This window comes from Panthera tigris, chromosome D1 (assembly GCF_018350195.1).
Source record: "Panthera tigris isolate Pti1 chromosome D1, P.tigris_Pti1_mat1.1, whole genome shotgun sequence".
In the NCBI taxonomy this organism is placed as follows: Eukaryota; Metazoa; Chordata; class Mammalia; order Carnivora; family Felidae; genus Panthera; species Panthera tigris.
The window spans coordinates 65,008,566-65,032,698 of record NC_056669.1 but is presented as its reverse complement, the minus strand read 5'-3'; the positions used below and the strand labels follow the sequence as shown (position 1 = coordinate 65,032,698).

The 24,133-nt window shown below is 45.5% G+C and overlaps 1 protein-coding gene across 6 annotated transcripts in view; it reads left to right on the top strand.

Moving 5' to 3' along the window:
• Positions 1 to 24,133, top strand: part of DENND2B (DENN domain containing 2B) — a 177,917-nt gene that overhangs the window by 127,240 nt on the left and 26,544 nt on the right. For all 6 annotated transcript variants that reach the window (XM_042957454.1, XM_042957450.1, XM_042957449.1 and 3 more), the window contains 2 exons: positions 16,305 to 17,549; positions 20,988 to 21,124. In XM_042957454.1, coding sequence (XP_042813388.1) covers positions 16,305 to 17,549; positions 20,988 to 21,124 — 1,382 coding nt within the window. The remainder of the gene's footprint in view (positions 1 to 16,304; positions 17,550 to 20,987; positions 21,125 to 24,133) is intronic.

Below are 24,133 nucleotides of genomic sequence, written 5' to 3'. Positions count from 1 at the left end.
GTTGACCACATTGGGGTTAGGGATGGAGAGGCAGTTACACATATTAGCACAAGTTCCAAGCAGAGAAGTCCAGATTCTACAAGAATATAGCCTGGGCTGTAAACAAAGCATCTTGGGAATTTTACTCAGCATAAGCTATAATCCACTTTCCTGGTTTTGTTTTCTTTTTAAAAGTGGGAATGTAGAACAATAGAAAAGCCACAGATTTTGAAATCATATACAATTGGCTTCAAGTCCAGCTCTGGATTTGAGATAGTGAGATCTCAGGACACTTTCTTATGCCCTCTAAAATCTTAGTTACTCATCTACGAAATAATAATAATAGTACTTATCTCACAGAGTTGCTGTGAGGATTAAATGACATAATATATGTCAGTGCTTAGTGTAGTGCCTGGCATAAAGCTTCTCAATAAATATTAGCTCCTTCCCTATGATGGGATAAAAGTTTCCAGAGCTGAAAGATAGATGTACTGTTCTCACCAGGGCTTCACAAGTTTTGGTTGAGGCTGGATGCTGATGTCCTCGAAGAACCTCTGGGCTCTTTTATTAAAGCCATGTACCTTTTCTAGCCTCTTCTGCTGAATCTAAGGTGGATAAATTTGACTTTTGGGACCTCAACCAGTAGAATGGATAGCTGTGAGAAGGATGCTTAGCTTAGGCTGGGATAGGGCTAGTTCCTCTCTGCGTGTCTGGGCTGTGCAGTGCCAGGGTGAATCTGATGGGGTGTCTGTCCAGAGCTGGCGGAAGTTGTTTGGTTCATTCAGAACTGGAATCAAGATATGGTTGAAAGAATGGAACACTGCACATCGTCCCTAAAGGAGTGACTGGTGTGAACGAGGCAAGAGGAGTTTCCTGTACCACACATTCGAGGTTTGGTCCCAGTGGAAATGGCCTGGATGGACTGTGTCAACCAGACAGAGATTGGGAGATTCTGGAACTTAGGCACACAAATTGGATAGCCACTTTGTGGCAGCAAGACCAACAAGAACAGCCCCTACCTCCTGCCCTTGCACCTCCTCTAACCTAGGTAGAGTTTCTTGCATACTCGCGTCCCTGAACTGGGTGAGCCAGAGAATGGCAGGGACTGACAACTTCTTGGGTAAAACAGGTAGAAAACCTGAACTCTCCCAGGGCATGTTGGTGGCCACAGCAGAAGCAGATCTAGATATTAGAGTCTTTATCTCCCATTGTCTGCTTCTGGGGAACCTCTTTGCTGGGCTCTCACCGGTCTGGTGGCATGTGTTACTGAGACTGAGTTGGCAGATGGAGACTGGGAACTAAGATTCCCATTTTTTTTTTTTTTTAATATGAGACTGTAGCAGTAAAATAAGCATTATTTGTGATAGTATAGTTTTATTCTTAATTTTAAAGAAATAGTGTATTTGGGACCTGCATTAGAATTACCATACCAGCAGCCTTCAACTCCTTTAAATATTCATTTTTTTTCTTCCAATTTCTACTATGTGGGGGATGGAATGGGAGATGGAGGTTTTACAGCAAGTCACAAGGCAGAATCTGGGCCACTGACAGGTACCTGTTTCTGTTTGGAAAATACATACCTACATGTTTTAAATATTTTTAGAAATTGCTCTTCCTTGAACTTCCTAGCATGCTTGCCATCATAACATGATAGATGATGTTTGTAAATATCTGAGCGTCTGATGTTCCTAAAAAAAGAATTCTTCCAGCCTCCCCTCTAAGTGTTCACTTCCTTTCTTTCCTGTCATATTTCTGCTTCCCTTCCTCCCTCCTTTCCTGGGCTTTTAGCATGGAGTCACAGGCCTCTGTGGCTGGCTGTATCCTCTCAGAGGCTACCACTTGGACTGTGGGTGCTATTTTGAAATTGTCATCTGGTGGTTTCTCTGGCTGTCTTCACCCCCAGCCATTTCTAGGGGGTGTTCTTTGGGCTGAGTAGGGCACTAAATCACCAGCTCATTTAGGAAGTCATTGTCAATGAACTCTGAGGGCTTTGCTCTCAGGTGTCAGGTTCTGTGGTAGACAATGGGGGACAAAGAAGAATGACCCATTCTCTTTCGTCAAGGCATTTACAACTTGGATTAATGACCTTGGCACCTGAATTTCTTAGTCTGACCTTTCAATAGATGTTTGGCAGTGACCCAAGGCCCTTTTTATCATTGCTAGCCCAGGGGTCTCAGTGGGAAAAGACTCCTTGGTGTGATGGGAACTTTGGTTGGGAAGTATGAGGGTACTAGGGCTTGGGAAAGCTAGGTGTTTGACTTCCTGACTGCTTTGGGGACCTCCACATCATCCACACAGAGGCAGAGGAATCCAGTGGTACTAGGAGGCATTTGTATCTCACTTTGGGTGTAGAAGGTACTCTGGGGCACGGAAAGGTGGGAAAGGTGGGATGGGACCCTGTGAAACTGTCAGGATAGGTATTTGCAAGTTTGTGCCCTTAATTTGAATGAGATTTCACTTGAGCCAATATGGGTTAAGGATCCTGGACTCCATTCTATTTGTGTGTGGGGGGGGTGGGTGGGTGGGTGTTTTGCTTATTTATTTCCTTCCTTTTCTTCTGCAGCCCAGTGTTCATTGGCAGGATACACAGGAGGAAGAAATCTAAGCCTTTTCACTTGACCACCAACGTTTTGTTCTTTGCTATGTTTTGGTCTCTTGGAGCAGGTTTCCCTTTCTCTTTGTTGATGGGGCAGGAGAGGCACACTGTTTCACCCTTAGCTGCCAGATACACCCTCCCACAGGTTGTTCCCACTCTAGCTCGTATTCATTTCTGGGAGTGGGAGGTGGGAGTCTCAAAGGTCCCCTGGATCTCAGAGGCCAGGCTTCATGATGCTGGTGTTGATGACCTGGGGTGGGACTAGAAGCAGAGTGGTGACTTGCAAACAAGGAAGTGTTGTGTGTAAAGCGAATTCAGCCACCTGTGTGGGTGAACTTTGTTTGCTACTTGTTGCCTTCCAGGAATTTCACTTGTGTTGTAAGGCCTGGCAGGCAGCAGGGGGTGTTCTCAGGAGACTTGTTATGCCTGCCGATTTCCTTAACAGCTTCTGCACTGTGAACCTCCAGCACCCGGTTGTTGCCACATGGAAATATGGGCAGTCGGTATTGTGTTTGGGAACCTTGCCTCTGGATGTAGGTGCAAGAAACCTGGGTGCCTATAAAAATGTAGACTTCTTGGGGGTCAAGGACTTTGATTGACTTCTTTCCTTCTCCTTTGAGCTTGGAACAATGCCTGTTCTGTGGAAGATGATAACTATTTTTGGCCAGTTGATGAGATGTCTGGGCAGTGAGCCTGTTGGAGAATAGGCTGCTGTGCTGTTTGAATCTTTATGGTATCTTCCTAGTAGGTCTTACCAACTTTGGGCTCCCTTTCCATTCAGTCCAAAGACTTTTAGAAAAGCAGAACTGAAAATAACCTTAGAGCTCATTCAGTATTAACCCACTTGTTTTATAGATTGGGAAGCTGAGACATAGAAAAGAAGAGGTGCTCCCCCCAAATACAAAGCTAATGGGAGGATGAACTCAAGCCTAGCTCTCTTGATCCTTCTATTATTTTATTGTGCCACTACATTCACCTCCCTCTAAACATTCCTGGGATCTCCCTGCTCAAAAACTATTGTCAAGTAGGATATGGTCAAACTTGGCCTGGCTTGTAAGGCTTTCATAAAAAGCCCTGATATTTCTTTCTACTCTTACCCTTCACTATTGCCTAATGCAAAACTTGCATTTCTGCCAGTCTAGATGCAGATGTTATTTCTTTCCCAGTGCTTTTCTTAACTACCCAGCTAAGAAGGATTTCTCCACTCTCTGTATTCACACTTAGAATCCTGAGTTTGGAGCCTCCAAATGGCACTAATCATATAGTAGCTCGTAGAGAGTGGATATTTGTGTGGGTCTTTTTCCCCCTACTCAATTAGAACTCTTTGGAGGCCCAACACATACTCTTTTGGAATGTTAAAGTTGGAGGGGTCTTGGGATTCATTTGGCTCAATTACTTGATGTTACATATGAGGAAGCTAAAACCTACATAGCTAATTGACAGTAGAACTGTAAATTCAACTTATATTTACAGGTTTCTGTGCAGAGGGAGACACTGATTTGTAGTGAAATCCAGAGAGGTCTTGAGATCCCACTGCTAAAGTGGACACAGATCTGGACCCAGTGCCTGGATTTCAGGAAGAGGGTAAGAGCTAGCAGATAGGGAAAGTCTCCTGAGAGTACTGGCTGTGGGTAAAAAAGCAGGCTACCTCTCAGGAGAACCTCTGGCCTTAGCCCCCCATTACTTGAGATGCTTCCTAGAATCCACCCATGATGTCATCAGTATTTGTCTGGTTATTTATTGCTACATAACAAACAACCCTAAACTTAGTGGCTGACAACATTAATAGTCATTTATTTTGCTCACAAATTGCAATTTGGGTAGGGCTCATTAGGAAAAGCCTGTCTCTTTTCCTTGCAGCATTGGTGACGCAGTGGCTGGAGGCTGGAATCATCTGAAGACTTGTTCACTTACATGTCTGACTGTTGATTCTGGTGGTCAGCTGGGATCTCAGCTGCAGAACACCTACGTGTGGCCTCTGTGTTTGGTTGCACGCTTTTACAGCATGATGTCTGGATTCCAAGAGTGAGCATCTCCAGAGAACAAGGCAGAAAATGCATGACATTTTAATGACCTAGCCTCAGAAGTTACATCGTGTTTTTTGTTTTATTCTGTTGATTAAGGAGATAACAAAGGTCTGCTGAAGTTCAAGGTAAAGAGCTCTGCACGGCAATTCCAACGTGGGGGTGTGTGTGAGGGTGTTCCTCCACACCACTAAGCAATTCTCTGACATCAGCTTGGTGCCCAACAATTCAACTCAATTCTGAGACTATCTACCAGAGATACCATCAGATTCCACAGGTTAAGGGCTCGGTTTCATAAGAGGGCCCTTTCCTTCAGATGCTAATCTCAAGCCCAGGTTGTTACCTGTGCTCTGACCAACTGGCTAAAACATCAGAGGTTCCCACAACCCTCCTTGAGTTCATTAATTTACTAGAGTGGCTCACAGAACTCAAGAAATACATTTACTCATTAGATTACCAGTTTATTACAAAGGATATTAATAGATATGAATCAACAGCCAGATGAGGAGATACATAGGGCCAGGTCCCAAGCAAAGGATCTTCTGTCCTGGGGAGCCTGGGCCTGGCATAGTGGCATGTGGAAGCATTCTGATTCACCAGGCTGGAACCTCTCTAAACCCTTCCCTTTTGGGTTTTATGGAGGCTTCAGTTACACAGGCATGACTGAGGATGATCATGGGCCATTGGTGGTTGATTCACCCTCCATCCCCCTCCTCTCCTTGGTGTTCAAGGGAGAACAGAAAGTTCCAGCCCTCTAATCTCAAGGTTGGTTTTCCTGGCAAACAGCCCTCAGGTTTAGGTGTAGTCCAAAAGTCACTTCATTAGCATAACAAAAGACACCGTCAACACTGTCATCACTTAGGCAATTCCAAGGGATTTAGGAGCTCTGTGCCAGAAATGGGACTAAGACCAATTACATATTTCTTACTGTAAATCACAGTATCACACAAGAGGAGGGAAACTAATTCCCACTTGATGAGAGGATTATCAACATCACGTTGCTAGAAGGGCATGTGAGATAGGGTAGGTTGTGGGCACTCTCTTTGGAAAATACAAAATGCCATGGTCTGCCCTCTGATCACAAAAATTCACATCCTTCCCAAATGTGAAATACACTCAGTCTCTCCCCTAAGATCCCAGGTCTCCTCCTTTTAATGGCATCAGCTTAAATTCTAGGATCTTGTCATGTAAGTCAGGTCCAGATATAGATGAAACTCTTTGGGTGCAGTCCCTTTCATTGGGTGCAGTTCCTTGAGTACTGTTCCTCTTGATGTGAAGACCTATAAACTAAAGAGAATTTATATCTGCCACCCAAAATACCCCGGTCGGACAGGCCTTGAGTAACGGCTGTAGATACTTCTTTTCAGAAAGGGGAACACTGGAGGCCACACAGCTGTTAGGGGTCCATTGTAATTCTTATATTCAGTGAGGGCACAAATTACCAATTCCTTGATTAGGTCTTGGTTTTACTGCCTTGGAGGCATTTACCTTGTCTCTGGCTCCATCCTCAGGGCTTTTGGTTATCCCGACTCTTATTTTTCCTTTTCCATAAAAAGTAGTCCATTCTTACAGGTGAGTAGTTTTCTCCAACTGCTTCATGTGCATAGTATTTCAAGAGTCCAGAGCCTTCCTTTCATTTTACTGTCTCTGTGCTTCTCAGTTCCAGCTGATGATATAGTTCCTTTAAAAACTTTGTGAGTTTCTTCCGAATCACTTTATAATCCACTGCAGTAGACAAAAGGCACATGTACAAATCACCTCACCATGAGTCCTTTCCCACTTTGGGTTCTCTGTGAGACTGCTTGGTTCTTAAGAGTCTTAGACGCTTTACTATTTACAGAGGATCTGCCAGGCCTACCCTTAAAATTGTTAGAAGGCCTTTTGTGTGTCTGTCTATAAGATTTAATGAGACAATGCTTGAAAACATTTTTTAGGTCTTGACAAGGATCTTCCAGTCCCACTCCAGATATTTTTTAAAGAGATTTATTGAAGGATAATTAAAGTATAATAAACTGAACAGTCTTAAGTATACAGTCTGATTAGTTTACACATTTATGCACATACACACATGCAGTAAAACTGCCCCCACAATCGGAAAGCCATTTCTTAATTAGGGACTTTTTTCTTGTTTGGAGAGACTGAGACTGAAACAAGTGTTATCTCCTAACACAGAAAGCCCTTTCCCATTTATATTTCCTTTTTTGGCTCATCTCTTCTCTCTCTTACTATATGCAGCTAGAAGTCAGATGGCGCCTTAGCACTCTACTTGGAAATACCTTAAGCGAGTTCATTAAATTAGGTATATTTTCTATTTTCCATGTCACCACTGGTGACAGGATTAGCAAACTTTCCAATGTTTTTTGAGGGTCCCCTTCCTCTAGCTTCTACTAACATTTTCCTTACTTTCCCTTAAGTCCCTCCTGATAGCCAGTCACTCAGTCCCAAAGTCACTGATTTAGGATTTTGTTTCAACAGCACTCTGTTTCTAGGTACCGAAATCTGTTCAGTTATCTACTGCTATATAACTATCCTGGAATTTTATGGTGTAAAACAACCATTTTATTATGCTCACAGAGTCTGTAGCTTAGGAATTCAGACAGCACTGCAGGGATGGCTGTTCCCTGCTCCATGATGTCTGGGTCCTTGGCTGGAAAGACTTCATGGTGTAGGGTAACTCATTGACTAGGGGCTGGTATTACCTAGAGGTGTCTTACCTTACGTGTCTGGGGGTTGATGTTGGCTATTTCTGGAACCTCAGTTGGGACTGTTAGAATACCTATATGTGCCCACTCTGTGAGGCCTGGGCTTCCTCACAGCATGGGAGACAGGAAGTAGAAGCTGCTGGTTTCTTGAGGCTTGGGCCTGAAAATTGACAGATTCATTTCAGTTGTATTCTATTGGTCAGGCAGTTACAGAGTCCAGATTCAAGAGGAGGGGTCATTTTTATAGGAGGCATGTCAGAGAATTGGGGGACCATATTTTAAAACCATTACAAGTATCTTTAATATGGTTTCCTGAAACTACATTTCTCTCCTTGTTGGCTTTGCATAGTACCTGGTTCTGTTTTGTAAAGCAGTTTCATTTTTACCGGGAGCTATTCCTGTAAGGCATAATTTTTACCTGCCTCAGGGAGGGCTTCTGTCTTGTAACTGCTCTGTACTACTTAGGGGACTTAGGGCCCCCCCCCCAGAGAAGAGCTTACCAATCCTCTTTATGCTTCCCTAGAAACCAGCTGGAAGGCAGGCAGGTGTGACTTTGGTAGATTCTTAGATGTACTTTTAGAAGTGAAAAGGTGACTCCGGTTCTGCTCTGACCCTACCTACTGTTCTACCTACCCTGACAAGCTGTGATTGATCTCAAGAATCTCTAGAGATGGTGGCTCATATGAAGCCCCACTTGGTGGATGAGGCTGTCCTGGGCCCTGTTGTGGGGGTCCAGCCATTTGAGATGAGGTTGCTTTGGGAACAGGAAGTCCAAGTTGTGAGAGTTTCCCTGTCCTTTGGCTTTTTATCAGGACCATCCCAGAGTGGGATCTCAGTGGGAGTTATTGAACTGAGCACCTGCTCTGGCCTGGGGAACAAACTTTGGGACTTGCTGACAGGATTCAGGCAGACTTCCTCCCCTTTCTCCTCCTGTGTGACTCAGAGTATGGCCTTGAGGGAATACGGTGTGAATGTCACCTCCAGAGTTGGGGCAGTCACTGTGTGGTGGTAGGATCCTGATGTCCACTGAGCCAACAAGGGCCCACCTTCATTGAACAGCCCGAGAATGGTGGATGGCCAACTTCTAGGCAGTTTCATTCAGAAGCAGGCTGGACACTTGTTTGGTAAAGACTAAGCATATTGGAAGCTGGGCTCTGTATAATCTTAATCTGTAAACAGCCTCACTTGATGTGATCTACAGCCCATCTTGGTACCTCTGGGGCTGTTTCCTGGACCCATAGGAACCTTCCCCAACTGGCCCCAACTTGGTTTTCTTCCTGATACTGATACTCTCAGAAGCCCTGTCACCAGAACATGCTGAGTTCAGAAATCTCTTGTCATCAAGGACTAATTAAAGATAGCCTTCCCTCCCAAAGAGTCCTTGGGTACATTTGGCATCCCTCAGCATGAATGCTTGCTGCTATATTACTGGAGAATGGCTCAGATCACTAAGCGAAGGGTTAGGTTGTATTCTTATAAAATAATACCAGAGGAAAGGGCACATAGTTTGATAGTTTGCATTTTAACTCTCACTTTCTGTCTATGTACACACCCACACACACTTTAAATTTTAAATTTTCTTCTTTAAATTTTTTTCTTTAAATTTCTTTTTTTTAAAATTTTTCTTTAAATTTCTCTTTCCATACCCTTAGTTCATACTCTTTGTTTCCTACTCACTTGTCTTATATATTTGTCTGTATGTGAGCATTTATGCTCCTCTGCTCCTTTGCATTCTCTCCCCTTTCTTCTCTCTTTCTCCTTTTATCTCTGTAAATGTTGGTTTTGGCCAGTCCCATGCTGCGGTGTTGGCATGCGCGCCTGTGCCGAGAGCAGATCTGGCTGCCTGCTGACAAGGCAGTGGTGTGAGTGTTGCGTTTCACAGTGTCTGCCTTCCCAGGGGCAAACCTGGGATTTTAGAATAAAGAGCAAGAGATGATCAGAGCAGAGTCTTAGATGTCTTTTAGCTGTGTTGTATTTACTTTTATATTTCTTTTATATTCCTGGAGCCATTTATGGTGTTCAAGCACTTTTGAAAAGTACATCATTTTAGCCACAAGCAAGTGTTTTTCCTGTTTTATGGATAAAGAATCTGAGGCACAGAGGATTTAGGTGACTTTTCCATGAGTACATCCAGGAAGTGATGGGACCAGGACCAGAGGAAACCCAGGTTTTTAGACTCTTAGTCTGTTATATGATTTTTGCCTTATTGGAGAGGGCTTTGGGAACTGTCACCTGCCCTCTGGGCTGCACTGAGTGCTTTGTGTAACTTTTTGTATTGTTCTTCAGGTCATACATCAACAAGAGGGGGAGGCAGGGAAGTCTGTGCCTGTCCTGGGCAGGCAAAAGGAGACCTAAGTTTTAACCATTTATTTTTTATTCATTCATTTAGTCGTTCAACATAAACATTAATTCCTGCTAAATTCTAGATGCAGTACAAAGAATGGGGGATACGAAGATTAATAAGACTCTGTTACCACCTTCAACTAGGTCCATTCATTGTCTAGTAAGGGAGGCAAGTGAGGAAATAATATAGTCCAATAACATGTTACAAGTACCATAACAGACATTTTTACAGGCTCAGTGGAGGCATCAAAACATAGCTGTCTCCACCTGGATGAAGGGGGTAGGATCAAGAGAGATTCCAGAGTGCAGCTACAGAGATATGTAAGTGACCAAGCCAGCATTCCAGGCAAAGGAAACAACGTGGGAAGCCTAGAAGCATGAAAAGCAAGGAGTTTGACGTGGGTAGGATACAGGATTGCATGTAAGAAAAGACTGTGAGATGACAAAAGAAAAAATAAATAGGGGAAAGGAGTTTGATGTGGGTAGGATACAGGATTGCATGTAAGAAAAAATAGTGAGATGACAGAGGAAAAATAAATAAGGACCAGATCATGAGGGGCCTTGACATCCATGTCAATGAATTTGCACTTCATTCTGTGGATAGTGGGGAGTGTCAAGCATGAGGAGTTTCCCTTACTAGAAAGATGTCAGAAGATAAGAGGATTGATGAGAACTGGGTTAAGGTTGAAGGCAGAGAGAGAGATTAAGAGATTGTTTCAATTGTCCCGGTGAAAGATCAGATCTGAAAGAAGTAGCAGCAGTGGGGATGATGAGGAAGGGGACATATCTGAGAGATGTGAAGGATGTAAAATTGGTAGGACTTAGTCATTATGTAGATCTGTGTGTTTGGGGAAGGAGCTGGGTACATATGGTTGAAGGAGCGGGAAACAAAGAACAAATCTGGATCTTTTCTCCCCTCTGTGGAATGAGTTGGAAAACACGAAAGCAGTAAAAGCCAATGGTGGAAGCATAAAGCAGCACAGGGATGAGACTACGTGAGAAGATACTCAGCCCAGGTGGATGAGAGTGAGAACAAAAGGGATTCTCCAGTCTAAGGGCAACCCTTCTAGATGGACATTGGATCCCCATCCCCTTTACTGCTTGCTTAAGGACATTGCTCCTGAATTTGCCTGCTTTCATCCTGCACCAACAGCTTTTCTCACCACAGTGAGTCTAGTCACCCTACGACATTATTACAGTATTGTTGATTGCATTCCCTATGCTGTACTCTTCATCTCTGTGACTTATTTATTTTATAGCTGGAAGGTTGTACCTCTTAATCCCTTTCACCTATTTTGCCCATCCCCCCACCTCCCTCCCTTTTGGCAATGATCAGTTTGTTTTCTGTGTTTAAGGATTTGTTTTGTTTGTTTAGATTCCATATATAAGTGTAGTCATGTGGTTTTTGTCTTTTTCTATCTTATTTCATTTAGTATAATACCTTATAGTTCATCCCTGCTGTCATAAATGGCAAGATCTCATTCTTTTTTATGGTTTAGTAATACTCCACTGTGTATTGGTATATGTGTGTGTACATCTTCATTATCCAGTCATCTGTTGATAAACACTTAGGTTGCTTTTGTATCTTGGCTATTGTGAATAATGCTGCAATAAACATAGAAGTGCATACTTCTTTTTGAATTATTGCTTTCATTTTCTTTGGGTAAATACCCAGTAGTGGTATTACTACATCAGATGGCATTTCTATTTATTTTATTTTAGAGAGAGAGAGAGAAAGAGAGTGCACTAGCGGGGAAGGGGGGCAGAGAGAGAGAAAGAGAAGCCCAAGCAGGCTCCACACTGAATGCAGAGCCTGATGCAGGGCTTGATCCCATGACCCTGGGGTTATTACCCAAGCCAAAATCAAGAATCAGGCACTCAACCAACTGAGCTACCCATGCGCCCTTCTATTTTTATTTATTTATTTTTATTTTATTTTTTTTAATGTTTTATTTATTTTTTGAGACAGAGACAGAGCATGATCGGGGGAGGGCCAGAGAGAGAGGGAGACACAGAATCTGAAGCAGGCTCCAGTCTCTGAGCTGTCAGCACGGAGCCCGACGCGGGGCTTGAACTCACGGACCGTGAGATCATGACCTGAGCCAAAGTCGGACACTTAACCGACTGAGCCACTCAGGCGCCCCTATTTTTGATCTCTTGAGGAACCTTGATACTGTTCTCCACAGTAGTTGTACCAATATACATTCCAACCAAAAGTATACAAGGGTTCCCTTTTTTCCATATGCTCGCCAGTGCTTATTATTTCTTGTCTTTGTGATACTGGCCACTTTGGGGGGGGGCAAAGACTAATGGAAGCTGATTCTATTCTTGGGATTACAGAACTAGCTCCATTTGTAGGGAGTGCTCAGAGGAGATTCTCAGAAGAGTGCCAGAGCCCCTAGTAAAGAGAGTGAGATCCAAACATCAAGACCATGGAGATCCAAGACCAAGACCATCGAGACCAACAACTGCTCTATGGGGAAGTGGAGGAGAGGCACAGGGATGGAAGGTCCAGGGCAGTGGTTTTGCACTGGGATAGGGCAGGCCAATTATACACAAGGCTGGCCTTTCCCACCTGCATCATTTTACTGTTGCGTTGTAGCAAACCACCCGAAAACGTAGTGGTTTAGAACAGTTTATTCTCACGTTTCTGTGCATTTACTGGGCAGTCCCTCCACTGGTTTCCTCTGGAGTCACTCATGTAGCCAAGTTCACTTGGATCCAAGATGACCTCACTCACGTGTTAGACTCACGTGTCAGGCTCACACTGAGGCAGGCTGTCGGCTGCAGGGGCCTCAGTTGCGCTCCTCTTGTCCTCTAAAAGACTAGACTGGCTTCCTTACATGACATTCTCAGGGTAGCATTCTAGGTATATAAAGGGGGCTTCTGCAAGGCCTCTTGAGGCCTCAGGTTTGGAACTTCACTTAATTTCTACTCCATTCTTTTGGTCAAAGCATATCACAAGATCAACCTAGATTTAAGGGGCAGAAAAATAGAATCCACCTTTTGATAGCATGAGCTGCAAAAGATTTACAGCCATTTTTAATTTACTTCCCTCCCCTTTCACCCCAGATGTTTAGAATCTAAGAACAAAGGTAAGCTCTTTGAAAAAGTTTGCCAAGCAATTGTTCTGAGTGCTGAGCCCCTCATTAATATTAGTTATTATCTGGCTAAGATTGATTGCTATGTGTTAGCCACTGAGCTCAACACTTGACATATGTTGTCTCTATTCCTTACAATAATCCCCAGAGATGTGTGCTTTTTTTAACTTCCATTTTACAGATCAAGATACTAAGGTTTAAAGAGTTGAAGTCATTTGCTGAAAGTCATGTAACTTGGTAGTGGCTATGCTGAAATGTGAACCCTAAGGCTTTCTAATGTTCTTACCCTCTGTTGAGAACAACTGGCCTAGCATAACCATTAAGTGAAAAACTTAATACTAACGATAATTACAGTCATAGTGAGTTACAGTGTACGATATCAGCTCACATCCACAGTCTCATTTGCCCATTATGACAACCCAATGATGTAGTTGGATCGGTTTTGAGGGATTGAAACTGGAAGCTCAGAGTGAGCAGCTTTGCCCAAGGTCACATTCCTAAAAAGGTAGAATTAGAAACAGGGAGAGTTAAGTGAGAATGGCATGAAGGCAAGGGCTTATCTATATTGTTTACAAATTTATTCCTAGAACCCTGGAGTGAGTGATGAACCTGGAGATGCCTGGGCTCCAGGCCCCTTTTTTCATCCCAAGCTGATACAGCACTTGGGGCCTGGCCTGTGTGTGAGACTGTGCAAGGAATACCTATAGCTCTGGCCACAGCTCAGCAATGATACAGAGACCAGGACCTTTAAAGGCAAGGGTCAGTCTCTTCTCTATTTGATGATTCATGCGAGGAGGGAAACTAAACTTTAGTTACAGCAGGGTAGGCATTTAGGCATTGAGAGAATTTCTTGCTTTGTGGAGATTTCTCCATGCTGGAACTACTACGGGAAGTTAGGGAGCCATTTGTTGTGAAATCATGCTGGAATCAGACCAGAGATCCTTACCCTATTTCTTTCCCACCTGTGGGAACTGTGCCACACACATCTACTCCCCATAAGTACAGTGGCTTCATGGCCTGATGACTTCTCATCTTGGGAGTTTGAGGAGACGCATCTCTAAGGGAGCATATCAAAATGTCTGGAGCAATGAGGCATAATCAAAAGGCTTCCTAAGAGATTCTGAGTCTCATTAGATGCCTGTCATCTCCCACTAGATTTTAAACTTCACAAGGACATGAATTTTTGTCTCTTTTGTTTATTCTTTTTTTTTTTTTTTAACGTTTTATTTATTTTTGAGACAGGGAGAGACAGAGCATGAACAGAGGAGGGTCAGAGAGAGGGAGACACAGAATCTGAAACAGGCTCCAGACTCTGAGCTGTCAGCACAGAGCCCGACACGGTGCTCGAACTCATGGACCGTGAGATCATGACCTGAGCCGAAGTCGGCCGCTTAACCGACTGAGCCACCCAGGCGCCCCTTTTGTTTATTCTTATATCTAGCACCTAGAGCAGAGCCTGGTCCATAGTAGATGCTCACTAAGTATTTGTTGAATGAAAAAACACAAATTAAAGTTGTTTTCTATTCAAGGCATCTTCTCCCACCTCCAATTGAGAATAGCTGAAACAGAATCCTTTGTGTAGTCCAGACTTTACTGGCTTACAGGGCTGGACTGATGGCCTTCTGTATCCATGGTTCTGTGAAATAAATGAGGGACTTCAGGCCTCCCTCGATTGTGAGTAGGTTGGGATCTCCCCAAGCTCAAGCTTGGCACATTGCCCTGCTGCTGCCTACTCTAGGGAGCGCTGAGGCTTATTCTTTTCACACGTCCTTACTGAGCAGAGTCTCTTTGGTCATTGGCTTGGCTGGGCACTGAGTTTCTCTCATCTGTGCCCATGTACACGTGGGATGGCTCTTGTTTGACTTGCCCTTTTAAAAACAACTTAAGCATGTTGAGGTTTCCTGTTGATCGGGGGCAGCCAGAGGCTATGACCCAACAGGGAATTGTCGGCCAATCCCTGACTCACCCAAGCTACGGTTTTCTGTGTGTGAGCAAGCAGTGACAGCAGGCTGGCTTGAGGGCAGCTGGCTGCCTTCCTGTGGATGGCATGGGACTCTGGAGCCTATGAGGCTACTGCCCGGCTTTAAGGCCCATGGTGTTAGGGTCAGGTAGGCCTTTGTAGTATGTGGTGTTGGCAAAAACCCTGCTGTCTTTGAACTAAAATTGTTTGAGAAGAAGGCTGGAAGTTGACAGTGAACTGAAAAGGTAGTCCTCTCGTGGTTCTTGTCAATAAGCTCACCTTTACCTTTTTGTTTCTTTATTTGTCCTTCATTCACTGAGCACCTTACAGATACTGAGGATGTGTCCTTCCACCTGGAAGAAATCGTGGTCTAGTAGGGGAGAGGTCTAGAGGTCTTGAGGGGAAGAGGTCCCTGATCCTTATAAATGCACTGTTTGAGACAGGGCTGTGCCCAGTGCTGTGATGGTTCCTGCCGAGTTATGTCCTGGAGCCTAGGCAGTTGACAAAGATGGCAGAGGCCACTGCTTCGTCTTCAGAGGGGGCCACATCATATACCGTAAATTCCTGTCCTGGCTTCCCTCCTCACTAGCTGAGGGGCCTTGGATGAGATATTTAGCCTTTCTGGGCTTCAGTGTTTTTCATTTGTAAAATGAAGATAATAATAAACAATAATTATTATATAGAGTTTTTGTGAAGACTAAATGAGTTAACAGTATGTATTATTTAGAACTATTCCTCATATCTGATAAGATCTATGTGTGGATTTAGAGCTAGAAGTGGCCAGTGCTTGTTTGAAGGGATGCCACCGCTGGAAGGTAGAGCTGCCTGAGGAGCTGGCCTCCTTTCCCCATGGGCGTCCTCACTGACAGGGCCAAGAGGACTCTTTCTTGAGGGACCCTTCTGATCCTTTTGAGACCTTCAGAGATCTGAATTCTGGTCAGGACTCAAGCTGAGCTGCATATGTTGTGGTGGTAACAGAAGTCTCAGGGGAGACAGGGCTTTGTTAAAGAGACAGATCAAAGCACTTGGGTGTATATTTGGGGCACTGCAGGAAGTAGTGTGCTGGAGATGCTTTCTAGCAGCTCCTGAGAACTGATCACTAGCATTTCTTCCCAATGTCACATTCAGTGAGGTCATGTTGGTAGCTTAAAATCAGCCACAATAGGAATATTTATACCATGGAAGTTGGCAAACATTACAGATCTGTGCTTTGTCTTTCAGAGGGCCGATTGCTAAATATTTTGCAGACACCACTGGCCTTACTGTGCTCTAGTTGGCAGATGTAGATTCTGGGGATCCTCTCACCTGACACAGAGCTGGCTTCTGCTCCAGATGGTACTCAGGGTCTCTGGGCTTGAACTGGGCAGAGAGACCCATTGAGTTTGGCCTGCTGTGGATAAGGAGCTGTTCCTTTCCTTGAGGATGGCTTTGGGGGTGTATTACTTGAATACAGTACTTTGAGCTTGAACGTCCTGTAGGAAAGAGTTACTTAGCTCTCTACAAATGTAACACCATACCTCTGGTTGTCGGGCCACTCACTGCCATTTTCTCTTCTTTTCCTTTTGTTTTTGTTTTTGTTTTTGTTTTTGTTGGTTTTAGGTCTCAATCAGTCTCTCCACCTCCAGTTCTCTCCCCACCAAGGAGTCCCATCTACCCATTCAGTGATAGTGAAACGTCAGCCTGCAGGTACCCAAGCCGCTCCAGCTCCCGGCTGCTCCTCAAGGACTGGCACCCCCGTGATCTTTCACCCCCAAATCCTCAAGCTCACTCCCCAGACACTTCACCACCTATCTGTCCTCTCAAGGCCACCAACTTCAGTTATTTGGACAGAAGCCCTTCAGTGTGCAAGAGAGAGGACCAGAAGGAGAATGTCCAAGGGGCAGCCCAGGATGTAGAGGGAGTAGCTGCTTGCCTCCCCCTTGCCCAGAGCACCCCATCCCTGGGGCCGGGAACCGGCTCACGGAGCTCCTTTCTGAACCGCACTGGCAACCGTGCCCATAGCCTGGGCATCCGGGAGAAGATCTCAGCATGGGAGGGTCGCCGAGAGGCTTCGCCCAGGATGAGCATGTGTGGGGAGAAGCGGGAGGGCTCTGGGGGCGAGTGGGCGGTCAGTGAAGGCTGTCCCAGCGTGGCGCCATCCCCCTGCAGCTCAGAAAAAACCTTTGATTTCAAGGGCCTCCGGAGGATGAGCAGGACCTTCTCAGAGTGTTCCTACCCTGAGACCGAGGAGGAGGGAGAGGCGCTCCCTGTCCGGGACTCTTTCTACCGGCTAGAGAGACGGGCAGGCCGGAGTGAGCCCAGTGCCTTCCTCAGGGGGCATGGCAGTAGGAAAGAGAGCTCAGCAGTGCTGAGTCGGATCCAGAAAATTGAACAGGCCCTGAAGGAGCAGCCAGGCCGGGGACTCCCCCAGCTCCCCAGCAGCTGCTACAGTGTAGACCGAGGGAAAAGGAAGACTGGGACCTTGGGAACCTTGGAGGAACTGACAGGGAGCACGAGTGTGAGCACTGGCAACCGGGCAGGAGGAGTGGCTGGAGTTGGGGTGGAGGCAGGCCCACCCCTGGAGAGAGAAGGCAGTGGCTCCACTAAGCCAGGGACCCCGGGAAATAGCCTGAGCTCCCAGCTGCTGCCATCAAAGAGCTCCCTTGATCCCGCTGTGAACCCTGTTCCCAAACCCAAGCGCACCTTTGAATATGAGGCTGACAAGAATCCCAAGAGTAAGCCAAGCAATGGTCTACCTCCTTCGCCCACACCTGCTGCTCCACCCCCCCTGCCCTCCACCCCAGCCCCTCCAGTCACCCGGAGACCCAAGAAGGACACGCGTGGTCACCGCAAGTCCCAGAGCAGGTAACGAATGTTCCTCCAGTGTCTTCACAGCCGGGTACTGTGGCTTTCTTTTCGATGGAAGATGCGAAAGCAGACTGTAGTTGTGGGTCACAGTCAGAAGTGCTTCATGGATCCTGAAGCAGTGAGTAATTGTCAGGTGGTGACATGAATTAGGTGAAAAAGAAATTGTTCTGCTCTTGCAGGATAAGGATACATAAACGTGAGTGGGAGGATGAAAATGCTTCTTCCAAATGCTGTCTACTGAAGGTGTGGGCTGGATTTGGCCTTGGGGGGAGAGTTGGGCTACGTCTTGAGCCCTGTTGGAACTGCTTTGGTCCTTGTGGGAAAGGTAGGACCATCTTACTTTTAGATAGAATGGGCAGTCCTTTGAGGAACGTAGGATCTTAGTCTCATGACTACCTGAAATGCCAGCATTAGAAACTTATTTCCTTGAGGGAATCATTATCTGAATACTGCATGTTGCCATTAACATAGTAGCATCAATACATTTAAGATGATTTTCTCTCTCCTGAGGGCTGCCTGGCCACTTAGGGATCCTGGGCCTTTAGGAAGAGGAGATCCTTGGATCGTGAAAGGGGAGACTGATGGAAAAAGGTGTCAAAGAATATTTTACTGGTTTTTTGGCCACGTTCAAGAATGGCCTGTCCTGACACTGTCATTAGCTTCCTGCTCAGTCTCAGCATTCTTGACCCTGGACTACCTGGGCTGTCTCCACAGTTATAGTGACTGACTGGGCACTGGAGCTGCTAGGGTTGTGAAAGTTGACAGACACCTTATTCTCTGAATTGGGGTAGGCGGGAGCCCGCCTCCTTAGAAAGGCCTGTCTGCTTCTCCCTCACTGCCTTTCTCTTCTAACCCAAAGTCAGATGGCATTTGGGCTTATTTTACTTCTCGGGGTTCTTCAGTCGGGCCTAATACTTCAGGCTACACCCAGCATATCATTCAGGGATACCATCATATAGATAACTGCTCAGCCATGAGAGGAAGACATCAGAAAGTTTCAGGTGCATGGGCCAGAAGAGCCCTGGGCTAAGGGTAATCCTATGTTTTGGCTTACCCCAACATGCTTACTGGCTCTCAAGACTTTAACAGCCTGCCAGGAGTGTTTGCTTTGTTCTGATTTATCCATTTCTATAAATACCCATCTAGAGCCTGCCATGCACTAAACCTTGTACTGGATAAGGGGACACAGGGTCAAATAAGATACGGTTCTTCTATTCTTCCATTCTTGATGTGGTACAGGAGGTATATCACAGATAAATCCTAGATGCTCTATGTGACACGATCCATGTCAGTGTAGGATGCTACAGAGACCCAGAGGAAGAGGCAGCTAAATTAGACAGGGGAGTGCGGGAAGCCTCCTTATAGAGGGAGTTGTTGAGCTAAATTTAGAAGAACAAAAAAGCAGTTAGCTAGGTGGAAAAGGGGATGTGGGAGAGTATATCAGCCCGAAGGTTTAACACATACTCGTGTACATGTTACATTTATATATAATATATACACACACATATACCATATATGGTGGAGTCACTTCACATAATAATTAACATAGCAAATTAAAAAGTCTGTGCTCTTGGAAAAAAAGAGAGACCATTCAAAAAGTATAAGTTCTTTTATTTGCCTATTCATACAGTGGCATATTCCCTGGAGGAGCATGAGATGGTAAGTTTGTTTCGGTTGTGTCAGGCATGATTCTTATATTTAACAATTTTTTATTTAAAAAATACCAACCAAGTATTTCTTTTGGTATTCAACCAAAAAAAAAAAAAAAAAAAGAAAGAAATAAATCTGTTAAAAATAAATCTGTGGAGAAACTGACTATATTAGTCTTAATTAAAGACAGTGTGTGTTGGTCTTCAATGTGGTATCTTCCTGAGGGATTTTCAAGGGTAATTTGGCTGAACATGATTTGTATATCTGTATATTTGAGAACTATCTGCAAAAGATGTTGACCTCACAGTATATATGTTAATGAAAGCTTGATCTCAGACCGCCAGTATCTGTGAGCCAACATTCAGGAACCACTGCACTTAATCATTGGATATTTAACTGGGTCAGAAGTCTAGGTCAGAGACAGACTTGGGAGCCATCATAGTAGGAATGGTAGATATAGCAATGGCCATCAGTATTTGGCTCCCGGAGAGCACAGAGTGAGAGAAAGAATCCTGAAGACAGAACTCTGAGAGACTCTGGCATTTAAAAGGCAAGTGGAAAAGGTATATCCCTCACATGAACCTGAAAACTAATTGCCAAAGAAGCTGTTGACTGTGTCATGGAGGTGAAGGGAGGAGGGTGCCGGTGTAGAGTGTTCAGCTGTGTCAAGTGCTACAGGATAGCTAGGCAAGCTGAGAACAGAATGTGGCTTTTAGGACACCTTTAGTCCTTGACTTGCACCCCAAGACTCTGAGAAGTTGTTCATTAAACAAGAGAGAAAGGCTGAAATATCTAATGGTAACCAAAAGAAGAGGGAGGTGTTAATGGATGGGAGGAGGTCTTCAGTCAGTATCTTTCCTTTCTCCCCCCTCCCCAGGAGTCTGCTGGGACCTGCCTTGGAGAGGGAGAGGACGCACCTGGGTCAAGTCTTAGATAACGGAGGAGAGGAGTAGAGAGTACTGTGGGCTCAAGCTGTCTGAGGAGCTAACAAGCCATGGTTTTGAAATTCTGTAGTAGAGGGGATGGCTATTTGCAGTATGGAAAGGAGCAGCTGACTAGCTCAAGGGAAGCTGGGTCTTGGAAGTAGCTTCTGGCTGCAAATTGCCCTCCTTGGTCCACCTCAGAAATGGTATGATTTGTTTGGAGATCTCAGCCCTTCCTCTTCTAACAATGCACCTATCACCACCTGATTCCCTGACCCCCAAACAGCCCTGGGCATCACCCATCCACTGTTGAGCCCTTACTACCTGTTCAGAGCAGGAGCGCTTGCTAGGATGCGGGCATAATGGAGGCTCCAGAGGCTGAACAGGCACTCCATTCTGTGGTACTGGCAGATACTTCGCAAGGATGATAGGCTCCGGGGCTTGGAGGCCCAGGTCAAAAGCTCAGACCCTGGAGTCAGACAGCCTCGGTGAGTCCGGCCACTTGTCACTTCATCTCCCTGAGCCTCCATCTCCTTATTCATAAAATGGCACAATAGCTAGTAGCAGCATTGTGAAGATTAATGAGGTCCATGAGCAAGGTGTTTGACATAGCATCTGATACATCGCACCCTTTTTAGCTGTGGGATTTGTTACTGGTATGATTAGCAGGCACCGAGGCTGGGGTCTCTCAGACCATTTATCTTCTCATTTGAATGGTAAGTTTGGATCCACCTTGATACATTGCTTGGTAGCTGGTTTGTGAGGAGGACCTCTGGTCTTTGCTGTTTCCCATGGCCATTCCCCCAGTGAGGCGGTTGGAATCTAGTTCTGCTGAAATGACCCATGCTCTTGTTATCCACAGAAAATCCTTTGAGTTTGAGGATGCATCCAGTCTCCAGTCCCTGTACCCCTCTTCTCCCACTGAGAATGGTACTGAGAGCCAACCCAAGTTTGGATCCAAAAGCACTTTAGAAGAAAATGCCTATGAAGATATTGTGGGTAAGCTGTGGTAGAGGTGGTGGGCTGGCTTATCTCTGGGGGCTGCAGAACAGGAACAGGAGGGACACTCCCAGGTTCCACTTCATTCACTGGGGGCAGACATGGCCCAGCTTCTGGAACTTCTCAAGAAAATGGGCATCAGGGGAAGCATCTTGGAAAAGACTGAGCAGCTAAGATATTAAAGCCTGACCTTGAACGAACTGAAACTGAAAGGGCTTCTGGGACCACAGTAAGGGGAAAACCATATCATTCCTTTTATTTTCAGAAGGCTTCCTTAGCTGTGTGTCCTTCCTTAGCTGTGTAATCTTAGGCAAATCACGTTTCTGAGGCCTGTTTCCTCTTATAAAGTGATAATGATGATACGTTAATAACAACAACAACAATAATAATAATAATACCTCAAAGGATTATTGTTAGGATTCAATGAGATAAAATGTATATCAGAGTACCTAGCACAGTGCCTGGTCCTTAATATATATCTCTTCTACTTTCTCTTAAAGTAAATGGTGTCAAGAAAGCATCTGGGATTTTATTCTGCTTGCTAACTATACTAACAAGTTTAGCCTTCCCTGGCTTCACAGATGCTGGCCGAAGACACAAGACTCTTGGATCACAGTCAAAGGATTTATTACTCATGGCACAGCGGGCAGCACATGGGTCCCCTTGCTCCCAGGTCCCCTGAGGCAGTGTGGAGGAGGTCCAGGTTGAAACTGCACTTACATGTGGGTCTGTGTACCAGGAGGAACTTCAGGCTGAAGGAACCCCAGTCTTTCCAGGGGGTGGCTAGCAAACATGCCCAACCTTTGCCCCACAAGGAGGTCTTGTTTTTATTATTCTGGCCAGGAAACAAACCGCCTCTTCCCTGGAGGAAGGCACTATCTCTACCTTCTGAGGTTGTTTGCTATACATCTTTGAAAAGACAGTCTGGATAGGTCCTTCCCCTTGCTCAAAAGTCAGAAATGTAAAATACCATGGAGAATTGTCCTTCAACAACTGGGAGGACTTGGTGTTGGCAAACTTGTGTTCCAGGGTCAACAAAAAACCGGTAGTCTAGGCTGCGTTGGGTTTATTTTGGGCTTTCATTTGAATCCTGGTCTCATTCTCTTTAGTGGGGCTTCAGTTTTGTTGGAGTAAAGTGTGTGTGAGTGTCACTCAAGAGAAGCAGTGTGCTTGTGCACTTGACCCCTCCTCTCTCATCTCTGGCTCTGTCTCATCTCTGTGTTAGGCCTTGAGGCTGGAGACCCTTGCAAGTTCGTAGTTAACATATTAGAGAGAAAAACGGCCCTAATGGAGAACCCTCCAGATTCTCCTAAGACTAGAGAATCTTGGGAAGAGGGGGTCGTCTATTCCCTCATTTGATCTTTGCCACCAGTTTCATAGTTTTCTCCTGATAACTTGCTGGGCCAGCATTTCTGGGGAAATAGCAGCAGTGCTTGGATCCACATAGGCACTGCTTCCCCAGGAGCAGAATGTATAGTATATAGCCATCCAAAATTAGGTCGTAACAGGAATACTGTGGGATTGAGGTCCCTAGAATAGCAAAAGGGTTTAGGGAGGGAGGCCTTTTCTCTTAACCCTGGGAAAAAGCATTGTACATATAGTCACCCAGAGTTGAGGTCAAGACCTGTGGGGATCAGCTCCATATCCCCATCTTCCTCCCCACTCCAGTTTCAGGATACATTTCTGTTTCCTCTAGTTTAGAAGAAACCAGAATGTGTTATTGCTGCCCAGGGCCCTCCAGAGCACCCAGTGTGGCTGCTGCAGTGGGCCAAGGAGGCTATGGTTCTTAACTCCCTTCCCCCAGTAGACCAGGCACTGTCCACACTGTGATCCTCTTCTCTGAGAAGGCTTTGCAGCCTTTCTGTGCTGTCCTGTCATTTCAGGCGGGGAAATGTTTTGTATCAGCTGAACTGAAATAAGAGAAAGGGATGCTTCAACCATCTCTCCCTGTGCAGAGTTCCATGATCCAAGGCTCTGTCTGGGCTTGTTTGGGGACCATATCTGGTGGTACAGGGGGAGATGAGAATCTGAGGGGCACTGTCCTAGGAAACAGAACTGTTCTCTGGCCTTCTTAGGTCAGGTTAGGGAGAAGAGGGAGAGAGAGGCAAGTATGTCTGGGTCTCAGTCTCTTCACTTAGTAGAGGGGACTTACTGCCACTTTGGGATGTTGTATGAGGAGGCAAAGAAATATAGGAGCAGCTTGGATGCTTCTTGAATGTGTGAATTAGAGCTGGGGGTAAGGGCTGGTATGGGATGAGGTTGGAGTTAGGGTGTATTCCTTAGCTGCTCACCTGGCTTCTGGATCTTTGGAGCATTATGCAGAGAGTACGGGAGGAGTACTCAGGAAAGTGTTAGAGGGAAGGCAGGGGAGTGACCCAGACACCTGGGTTTTGCTTCTGCTTTGTGGGGTGTGGGTGTAGTTAGTTCAGTGCCCTGGATATGGCTTCCTCCTCTGTATCCCCCACAACAGTGCTGTCTGAATTTCTAGACTTGACCAGGGAGGCTAGAGGGAAGTACAAGAGAGAATATCTCTCTCAGATTCTGGTTGATTTATCCCCTTCTCCTTCCCCAGAGACAGGCCCAAGAATTTGGACCCCCCACCCCCCCCCGAGGCTTCACCAGGGCCTTTGTTGCTGAACTCTGAATGTCAGTTTCACTTTTGCCTGGGATTGACCAGTGCTTAGGACTTCCCAGGAGCCTTCTCTCTGTTCTTGGCCCAGCCTGTGCTCTATGAGGTTAAGGTCGTTTCTGGTTCTGTTTGGATTAACGAACTCTTATGTTGCCTTGCTTGCACAGTGACAGACAAAGCTTTGTTTTGGGTGTGTGATAATGGGGCCGGCGGGGGGCAGGGAGCACTCACGTTAAATCTCCATCTTGGGGACCAGTTGATTGGATTGGAGTTTCTGGTCTGTTAGAGGTTGAGTATCAGTTGGCCCAGAAACTAACATGTCTTCTCTGTGAGCAGTGGACTTGAATGAGGGGCCTCAGGGAATTTGCTGGCCTCCTGCC